At 34.1% G+C, this 11,287-nt stretch overlaps 1 protein-coding gene across 1 annotated transcript; it reads right to left on the bottom strand.

Annotated features, from left to right (window-relative positions):
* Positions 1–7,036: 7,036 nt before the first annotated feature.
* LOC121248096 (cytochrome P450 78A7-like) lies at positions 7,037–9,133 on the bottom strand. The gene is made up of 2 exons (XM_041146452.1): positions 8,067–9,133; positions 7,037–7,974 (listed from the first exon to the last, which is right to left on the bottom strand). Exons 1-2 carry the CDS (start codon positions 9,054–9,056, stop codon positions 7,360–7,362), a joined length of 1,605 nt encoding a protein of 534 aa, XP_041002386.1. The 5' UTR covers positions 9,057–9,133; the 3' UTR covers positions 7,037–7,359.
* Between the last annotated feature and the right edge of the window lie 2,154 nt (positions 9,134–11,287).

Genomic DNA, 11,287 nt, shown 5'->3' with positions numbered 1-11,287 from the left:
TGAAATAATTTAATTATAATTTGATTATTAATTAAGATATGAACTGTAGAATTATAAAATATGATAAAAATAAATTAGGTAAAAAAATAATAAAAATATTAAATTAATAATATTTTATTATTATTTTGACTAACAGATGAATAATTCAATGTGAGAATTAATTTTGAGTGGAATAGTCAAATACAAAATTATATCATATTATGTAAATTTTACATTTACATTTAAATAATCCAACGCTAATGCTCGATATTAGAAGATAGTAGATCAGAGTCCATGGGCGATTAGGAAAGGACCCGAAAAGTAACTTCTTCTATATACAGTCGGTAGATACAACCAGCGTGCAGTCGTCCATGCCACATCAGATTTAAAAATGAATTATTTCTCTCTCATCAGCTCCATCAGCTCGGTCTCTCTCTCATCAAGTGTCTCCACATCAGTTACGTTTACACGCCGTTTATACTAGGCACTTACAACAAGCGTTTTTCAAAAAGTAATAGGAAAAAGAGAGTCCTCACACAAGACATTGCAACAATGATCTTCGGCTAAACAGTTGAACACTTCGATTTTACAATCCATAAAATTCGAATGTCTCATAAACATAGATTTATAAAAGAGAATGTAGTAACGAATGAAGAGATAAAAACAAAATTAAAAAAAAGTAAACCTAATTATCATTTAACAATTTTTTTTTATTTTTTGATAATCAAGCAACCCAGAAGACACGGTAATCCGAGAAGATTATAAACAACCCAGAAGATAAGGTAATACTAGAATATTATAAGGTAGATGTTATCAAAGAAAAGCGAATGGTTGATGTTTATGTTCTCTCTCTTCCTTCTTTAAGGGTAAGATGCTATTTCTCAAAGTGCCTAAAAAATATGATTTTGTTAGCAAAAAATAATAGGATTACTATTCTCCTACTATTAATTTACCATTCATTTTATATTTGTTAGCATCCCATGCACCCAACATTGTACTGTACAGTACTGGTTCCAACTGTCGTTGATAATTAGAAAGGTTAATTAATAGAATAAGTTCTACCATTACAAATAGATTTTATAAAAATAAATTATAAATTGATGTAGACTCACGTAATACGTTATATTTATTTTATAATAAAACTAACTTTATAATCTAATATAACATATAAAATCACATCAATTTATGAATTAAATTTCTCTGATACAATTCTCTACTAAAATTCCTTCCCGTTAATTATTTAGCTATCACTACTTGAATTAAGATTTTTTATGATTTTCCGTCTCAAACAGTTTCTAGGTAGATATAGGCCTTGTATACAAAATCCTACGCTACCAAGAGATAATATTTTTAATTCTTTTATATGCAATGGTTAGATACAATCGGTGTATAATCATTCATGTTAGTCAGATTTAAAATAAATTATTTATTTTTTCTTTAAATGCAAATGTTCTCTCTCATCAATCCTCTCATCAACGCTCTCTCTCATTAACTCTCTCTATCTCTCGCTCATTGGATCGTCTCTCTCCCATCAGCTCTTTCTCATCAGCTCAATCTTTCTTTCTCATTAGGTTAGTCTTTCTCTCCCATCATTTCTATCGCATCAACTCGATCTTTCCCTCGTCAGTTTTATCCGCTTAATATCTCTCTTATCAAGTATCTTCACGTCAATTTTATTTGTACATCCTTTACATCAGGCCCTAACAACAAACGTTTTTCTAATATTTTATACAAATCTAGAAGTTAGGTCCGTCTCTTCTCCAATTAATCTGCGTTAGTAATGTATAAACATATCATTGCATCTCTCACGCAGATTTTTTTAAATTTTTAAGGAAAATAAAATAAATAATTTAATTTTTTAAAATTTTAAAATTAAAAATAATATTAAAACAAACGAACTCGGTCTCTCCTCCGCGGTAAAAACTTGTGGCACGCCATGTACGGCAGAGTTAGATCTACTGCTTGTCACGTGATGAGATGTCCGCGTTTAGCACCTTCAGGCTTCCAAATTCCAATGAGCTCCATGTCCGGGAGAAAAATGGTAAAGAGAGAAGGGAAAGAGCTGCCCACGTCAATCAAGCCAGAGAAAAAGTCGCTTTTTTTCAACTTACCCGATGAAAAAGAGAAGTTGCTTTCCAACATTTGAGCTGTGCCCAGCCTCAGACTCTCTGCCACGCTCTGACCCAGTTACAGCGCGAGCGGCGTGCCCATCCTAACAATGTATTTTAATTCCAAACGTACCCTGATCATAGCGTCCAAACAGAAGATGTTGAAATTGAAGGCAAGCTAGCTAGACTGCCAAGACGGCCTTGACCGATAGGATAGAAGGAACAGTACTGATGATCATTGATTATTGAATATGAATAGCACCAAACTTATTGGCACAAACTTTTCAATATCCAAAGGCACATATAGTCTGATTGGTCAGCAATATGTATACTTGCCAAGACGGTAAGAATAGGGATATGTATACTTATATTTTTATTTATCAAACTTATTTTTTTAATTTAAATTTTAAAAATTGAAATTTTATGATTTTGAATGTATTTAGTATTTTCTATCACGGCAATAGTAGTGATACACGTCATGACCAAATAATAATAAATATAGCTCCAAAACTATCATTAGAGCCGTGGAGGAAAAAGAAAAAAGAAAAGGAATTGTCATGGCCAGCCGACCGAAGCTTCTCTCTCGTAAATGAAATGAGAGGGACTTAACCGATGACAAATTTAAGAGCAGTACAGTAAATAATTGCCATTTTCACGTGGTTTTGTTGCTTTTCGATCCCTGAGCGCGCTCCCTGTCTCTCCATGCCTGTGTGTTGTTGTGCTTTACGCTGTGCATGATGAATATCGAATCTGAGTCTGACATGCGAAACAACGACGCAAGAGATATTGATAGGGCACTAGGGTTTAAGCAAGCAGGTTAAAGACAAGTGAAAGTGGGTCTCGCCCGTGTAGGCCAGCTGGCCTAGAGTCTGTGGAGGAGATCCAGTAGAATCTCTAAGATTGTGATGATCATTTTGTGTACTGGGGTAGGATCGTACTATATATCCTTGTTGTCGAATGTGCTCCTCCACCCATTCCATGTGATCCGCGGGCTCATGAATTACACATATACGTGATCTTTCTGTACTACACGTTTACGTATATGGAGATTTTTCTTTGTTAGGGAAGCGAGGCGAAGCGAACTCGGTGGGCATTAACTGTATCTGCGTAACTGCTTGCTGGGTATTTGTTTTTTTTCTTTTTTCCTTTCTTGCAAAACCACTTCCTCTTGTTATTTGTGCAGACCAAGTACTGCAACCAACCAGAACAGATTCAAGAGGGAAAGAGAATTCATTACATGTATACTTTTTGTTTCGAGATGAACGTTAAATTAAAATAAACGAGCCCTAACACATACCCCCCAAAAAAAAATACAAAATAATCAAAGAAAATCAAAGTTGGAAATGACAAATAGAAGCTGGTCCCATATGTCCTGCCATGGCACCAAGAAATAAGGGTCCTTCTACTACATGGGTCGGAGAAACGCACCAACGAAATGCACCGATCCCCGTATGAATTGCTTTTTTCTTTACTATGCGTTTCTTCAGTTCACTTGGCATTTTCCAAAAAATAATCACTATTCGGGTGAGTTTTTGCACAATTCAATAATGGATTATAGTTTAGTGCAGAAATATTCTGAGGCAATAGCAAAGATCGTGCTTCTACTAAACCAGGATTGGTAACAAGGATGTAGGCGTGCTATCCGCCCATGCGGGGTCGGGTGCGGGAAGGGCCACCCCCGCCCTTGCATGGGCGGCCACCTCCGCCCATGCAGGTTTTTTTCCCATAATCCGCATCTGCATAACAGTTGAATGGTGTATATCTAAACTCTGAAGTCCCTAAAATACCAAAAAATTTGACCGTTGAAACTGTTCCGTGTGATTGATTTGTTCTTATTGTTACTTCATTTTAATAGTTTAATGTTAGCCACAATAAATCCATATTCTAATTAGGTTTCGTTTGGAAACACAACTCATCTCAATTCATCATTACAATTTTTTCAAATCTCAACACAAAATATAATAAACAATTCAACTTTTTCAAATCTCAAAATAATAATAATAATAATAATAAATAATATTCTAACAATATTTTATCAACTCAACTCAACTCACTTCAACATCCAAATGCACTCTTAGTGTATCTAATTTAGATTTTTTAGAATTTATGTCTGAAATGATCTAAGGTCCTATTTGGATAAAGAAACAGTTTCATTTCATTTTATCTTATCATTACAATTTTTTAAATTTTCATACAAAACTATCTTTCATCTAAAACCATCTCATCTCACCTCACTATCTAAACGAGACCTAAGATTTAAGAGAATGAGAAATAGACGCACAAAATAAGTCCTACAATATTTATTAATCCACAAGTGAATTTCTTAACAAATATTAGGTCATGTTTGGATAGTGAAAGTGTTTTATCTTATCTTATCTCATCTCATAATTATAAATTTTTCAAATTTCCACACAAAATATAATAAATAATTTAACTTTTTTAATTTTTAAAACAATAATAATATTAAAAAATTATATTTTAACAATATTTTATTTAACTTTCATCTCACTATTCAAACCGTAACTAAAAATATAATAAATATTGTGAGAGCTACGACATTGCGTGTCTATGTATCTCTCGCTAAGCCATAGAATTCATATAGAAACTCAAGGATCTGAATCTATAACAATTTGCTATTAGAGTGCATATTATACCTTTTCTAAATGTGGGATACAAGGTGAACTTCATGAAAAAGACCAGTAGCATACTAGCATGTAATCTTTATCTAAAAAATAAGATATTTTTGTGGAATGTCTTGCAAACTATAAAATAATGATATGTATAGGTTTAAAGTGTATAATTCTAGTGTGCTTTGTTAAAATTAAGTCCAACTATACAAAGTAATTTCTTTATAGTACTTTTATGGTAGAATCTATTTTTTTACAAATGAATGCAAGGCTTATATATTTAAAAATTGTACAAATTGCAAGTATAAATTATATGCGATATTTCAGATTAAAAGATGAAAGATGAAATATATACATCCGATCACTTTCAAAAATAGATTCTTCCAAGATAGGCAACCAAATTAGAACGGATAAAAAGTAGAGTAATATCAGGTTTAGGAGTAATATTAAAGAATTCCATCTATAACGAATGTGAAGTTAGCATTTGATGATCAGATACACGTACGGTAATAAAATTAAAATTACAATAAAATTAAAATTTAAACGAAAATTGTTTGGATTAAGTTATAGAAATCTCGTACTCTTTAACGAGATTTAAACCCTCTATAGTAGACAATTTTATACGAACCGATGCAGTTGATCTCTTCTTTACTTATCTATTTTAAAATACAACTTTAATTGATTGTCGTATACCTCAAAACAACTCTACTGCACAGATGATTGAGCTTAAAACTTTGACAGAAAAAATCCGTTCCTGTCTAGAAAATTCTCTAGAATGCATGCACATTTTGCTTTTCTTTTGAAAAACACTACTCCTACCTACAAAATCCACATTTTTTTTAACTTAGTGGTTAAGGAAACATTTTTTTAATGAAATTATGATTTTTTTGTACTTTTTAAAAATGTATTTTTAAGTGCTTAAAAATATTTAAAAAAAATAACAAAAAACTTTTTGTCGTTCGGTGAGAATATATGTGGAGTGTAGTATCACCCTTTCTTTTTTCATGAAACTCCTCTATCTGGTACCGAAAAACCACCCGAATGAATATTGGACGTAAACGGCAATCCTAATCAAACATTATGAATTTTTGTGACTATTTAATTACGGTAAAAAAATTATTTGTGATCAAAACAGATTAATTTTAGTTATAAATAGTCATTTCGTTAGAATTAACTAATCATAAATAAGTAATTTTCTTGTAGTAAAAATAATTAGGGAGCCAACTTATACTAAACACCGCTTGCAACCTTCTACGTGTATCCCCATTATACCTTTCTAGCTCGTACGTACAAAGCTTTAAAAACTAACGTTGAAAGACTTTTTTCCGTCGCAACACTTACTACCCAAAAAGTTAATACCTTTGGTAAAATGAAGGACAATGATAAGAATGAAAGCATTGTCAAAGGTGATTTGATTAGCATAATTTTCATTATTGGTATGAAGTTCGAAACAATCTTTCCCAATAATAAAAATGAAAAATTCATAGTACTTAACAACAATATTTGATTTACAGACCATAAATCGGAAGAGCCAAAACTGATCAACTTCAATACGTATGCACTCAATGATCAATGTAACTCTCAAGTCTCAATCTTATATAATGCATGACTTATAAATAAAATTTCAAACTCTACCCTTATTAGATATTAAAAAAGGTTACAAAAACTCTATTTATTAAAAAATACTAACAGCCTTATATAATGATATAGAGAAAGTCTACTATGTCATCCCATTATGACCGCTAAATTTGATCTCTGGTTAAAATTCTTTTATTTTTTTTTATTTAGTAGTTAAGGAAATGATTTTAAATGTATTAGTATATTTTTTATTTTTGAAAAATATTTAAATATATTAAAAAAATTTGAAAAAAAAAACCAAAACCACTATACGGCACACCCAGAGGTAAGAGTGGGGCGACATTGCAGCCCCACTCAATAATACAAGTCTTATATCAATAACTTGAATACAATAACCAAGTCTTATATAAGGAGTGGTTTGAATTCACAGATAAGTTAAAATGATTTGTAAATAGTAAAATAAATTATAACGATGAGATGAGATGAGTTTTGAATTCAAACAAGACCTAAGTCTTATATCCAGGCATGAGATCATATCAAGTGATCAAAGATCTGGGAATTAAACAATATTCTTGAAACCTTATATCCAGCATGAGATCACATAAAATAATAAATATGTGAAGCATCCATCTAAGAAAGTTCGATGGAATATGATCTTGGAACTTGATTATTGTTTATATATTTCATGATATGTCGACGGATGCCAGATTATACTTTTCAAACAAGAAATAAACTCAGAGGTACTTGCATAGAAAGTGGATCATAAGTTGGATGACCAATACCATAATATTGTATAATTAATATTACGATCGAGTACGTGCAGCAAATGTTTACCGTACATGATACACAAAATGAAGGACCCCCAAACAAACCATTTCCAAAACTGGAGCCCCCTAATTAATTAGGAGTACGTACCCCTTCACTTCCAAACCCTAGCATACCCTTAATCCAAACGACCAAACATATACTAAATTAATAATCAAAACGCAGTTAACAGGATCCACTAGCAAATATACGCCATGTATGCTGCTGCATGCAAGCTTCCACTTCAAACCTTACCAGCATCATTAATTCCTTCGCAGAGCAATAGCATGCAGAGGACACTTCATCTCACAGGACAGCTTCAGCACCTCACTAAGATCAACTGGGTGAGCCACATCTTGAACCCACCTATACTGGTGCACCAACTTGGCCACCCACAATGTCACTGTCACCAGCCCTAGGTTCTTGCCTGGGCACACTCTCCGGCCAGCACCAAAGGGTGCTAGCCTCAGATCCCCACCCCTCACGTCCACGTCAGCACCGCCCTCGCTCTCCAGAAACCTCTCCGGCCTGAATACCAGTGGGTCCTCCCACAGGTGCGGGTCATGCGTGATGGCCCACATGTTGACCATTGCTATTGTGTCGGCGGGAATAAGCATGCCGTTGCTGAGCTGAACGTCCGATGTGGACAGTCGGGCCCAGGAGAGCAATGGGCCAGGCGGGTGGACTCGGAGAGCTTCTTTCACGACGGACTGCAGGTAGTGTAGAGATGCCACGTCAGCGTCTGTCACTGTTCTATTTCCAACCGCTCTGTCAATCTCTCTGTGTAGCTTTTCCTGGACCTCTGGGTGTAATATCAACTCGGCCATCACCCACTCAGTTAACAAGGCGGTAGTGTCAGTGCCTCTGAATATCATTTCCTGCACGATCAAACTCAGGGTGTTGACTCTGAACCTAATAAAATAGTAAAATTGGTAAGAACTACTAGAAGGAAAGAAGTGTGCATGCGTACCCATAAGACGGCAACCATGTCATCCTCTTGAAGCTTCACTTCACCTTCCAAAGAGAGCAAAACATCAACGAAATCATCATTATCAGATAGCTTTGTGCACTCGTTGGCTCGGTGTTCTTGGATTATGCCTCGGACGAGTTTTCTGACTCGGGGAACAAGCTTGGAGCAACGTTCATTTATTCGAAATGGGTCATAGAAAAAGTTAAGCCAAGGAAGATAATCAGACCAATTGAAAGCACCCAAAAGCTCGAAACCTTCTGTGACCATCTCTTTAAGCTCGTCCAACTCTTCGCTATCATGTGCCGAATCGTACCTTTTGCCAAAAACGCTCCCCATGATGTTGTTCAATGAGGCAGCTTGGAGGTGCTTTCTGAGAACGACGGTGCCGTTAATTTCTTGTTCGGTTGCTATGTTGCTCAGCATAGCGGCGCATTCTAACTGGCGACCGGTTTCGTGGGCTGTAATGCGACGGGGCGAGAAGAGGTGGGTCGAAGCGATCCTTCTCAAAAGCCTCCAGTAGGCCCCGTTGGGGGCAAAGCCGATGGCTCGGCTGAACATTAGGCTCTTAGCAGACTGCTTGAGAGGACGGTCAGCAAAGTGCGGTGATGTCAGGATCTCTCGGGCAGTGCAAGGGTCGGAAGCCACGACTACGGGAGACGAACCAAGGCTAAAAGCCATGAGCTGAACACTCGCTGGAGTCCTGGCCATGACGGCTAAGGAGCGGTGGGCTAATCCACGGCTGAGCGTGAATAGGCTTCCAAAGAAAGGAAGACCCCGAGGTCCAGGAATGGAAACGCGACCTCTCTGGTTCCTCCCGTTTTTCCATGCAATCCCCCCAACCGCAAAAGCCCATGAGAGAAGCACAACGGAGACAAACGACATGAAGATAGCAAATAAAACATAACCATCGAGAAGGTTTTTGGACCCAATAAATGCTGGGAGTGTAAATACCCACCAGCTGGAGTCCCTTGTGTCCAAACCCAACGCCATTTTTGAAGAAAAGTGAGAGCTTGGAGAGACGGGGGGAGACACGAATAAGGGTGTTAATTTGTAGATCTCTTTGGCCGTGAGGTGTAGGTAGAAGCGAGCTGGAATGATTATATACATAGGGATGTCATGGACTCTTGGGTGATGATTAGGTACGTAATAACTAATGTTATATGCAATTGTGTAATGAGTAAGTGCAGTGCAGTTAATTAAATAAAGAAAAAAATTTATTATTAATAAATTATTATTTTTTTTATATGAGTCTTGTATTCATTTAATTTTTTTTAAAATGATTGTACAGTACTTACGTACTCACGATTGTAATTATTATTTGTTCAAAAATAATTATTTTGTGATACGAAATAAATAAGAGAAAAAATATTTATAATTGTAAATTTTGTAATTATTACATAATCATTTTAAAAAAAATAATAATAAAATATAAGATTTATATGAAAAAAATAATATTAATTAATTAATTTTTTAATAATAAATTCTACACTTTTTTAGAATGATTATATACATTTTACAATTATATGTAAAATTATTGAATAAATAAAAACGAAACGTGAGATTGGGGTAGTTTCCCGTGGGATAAGGGAAAGTTTGCATGAGGTAGATTTTCAATTGATATCGTGATCTCATTAATTTTTCGACATATCATGTTAGGTAGATCGATTAGTATTTTTATAAAATAAATATTTTAGTCAAAAAAAATTATATGAAAATAATATGATAGGTCATATTATAAAATTATTTTTATTATAAATTAGATCTAACTAATCTCATAAAACTATCTTGAGTTATAAATTTATTTTTATATAATTTTTTTATATTTTGTAACAGTACTCCTTTACAATTATCATGAGGATGCAGAATTCATTAACAAGCGTCTAGCATATGAAGAGCAGGTGTTTATACTTCTTTTTAGCACATGAAAATTAATGTGACATTCATATTAGTACGTAGGGGTGACAACTTGCGGATCTTGAAAACTCAGTTATAAATACCATGCATCAAAACTGACCCACTTCCTAGTTTAGACAGATAGAATTATATATGATGCTAGGGACATGCCGATCAGATAGAATTGAATTTGGTTAGACATTTTATGACACAGCCGGTTAAACAAAGACGGGTTGTTTTGGTCTTAAGGTAAAGTAACGTCAGATTGTAAAATTATTTTTATAATAAAATAGATCTAATATATCAATCACATCAATCTGTGAGTTTATTTTTGTGAAATATTTATAGATACAACACTTCTTGATATCTAATATTATTGCCTAAGATCTATAGCTAGTTTCATTGAAAAAGTTAAAATATTTTAGTTATGAGGATCTTTGGTCAGTCCATTAATTGGTATTTTGATTGTACAAGAATATATATCAAAATACTTCATATTATATCTTTAATAGTGCTTATCCGTTTTAAGCAATGAGATAGGACTTAATCTGATACATAAGTAGATGATCAGTATTAAGCATGGCATTGAATAGCACCGGTTAACATGTTGATCAGGGAGAGCAATCAAATAGATCATTCATTTTAAAGGTGAAAACGACGAGGAGCAAAACTTTGATAAAGAGAGGTGTGTAAAAATTATTGTGAAAAATGATGCAAGAAAAGTAAAATAAAGCAAGAAATCAATTACACGATATAAAAATTTATGTGGTTCGTTAACGTGCATACATCTATAGAGTTGTAAAAGATTTTATTCTCATCAAAATACACTATAGGGCGAAATTACAATGCTCAAAATAAACATACTATTCATAATAAACATATATATAGGGTTGTATGGCAGAAATCTTAATTTCACAATTATCACGTTATTCGCTCAAGCGATAAGTTGAACAAACAATGTCTAATGTTTGCTCGAGCGATCTGTCGTGTGAATGTCAAACGAACTTTCTGTCTTACAAATCTCAAGTCACACACAAGGTCAAAAAAGCTCACGCTCCATATCTCAAGCCTCATTGAAAATTTGTTAAAAAATTATAACACATGCTTGTCAGATCGGGTCATTAAATCGGACCGCTACAAGAATGAACTAGGCTTTACAAATCCAACAAAAATAGGGTAATGCATGTTATTCAAATAACATATATATGAGTCAGTGGTTTGAATTGAATGTGCAACATTTAAAGAGAGAGAAATCTGATAGAAACTCTACGAGGGGTCATCATCGTAGTAAATTCCCTAATTACTAATTAATTTTTATATGAGATTTA

The sequence above is a fragment of the Juglans microcarpa x Juglans regia genome, chromosome 2D (assembly GCF_004785595.1).
Source record: "Juglans microcarpa x Juglans regia isolate MS1-56 chromosome 2D, Jm3101_v1.0, whole genome shotgun sequence".
Classification (NCBI taxonomy): domain Eukaryota; kingdom Viridiplantae; phylum Streptophyta; class Magnoliopsida; order Fagales; family Juglandaceae; genus Juglans; species Juglans microcarpa x Juglans regia.
Note: the sequence above shows the minus strand (reverse complement) of the source record. Positions and strands in the feature narration are given on the sequence as shown.

Excerpts from the sequence above, each read along its gene's own strand:
- LOC121248096 (XM_041146452.1), bottom strand. The coding sequence starts at position 9,056 with ATGGCGTTGGGTTTGGACACAAGGGACTCCAGCTGGTGGGTATTTACA. Across the intron at positions 7,975-8,066 it reads ACATGGTTGCCGTCTTATGG|GAAATGATATTCAGAGGCAC; the intron begins GTACGCATGCAC and ends TTGATCGTGCAG.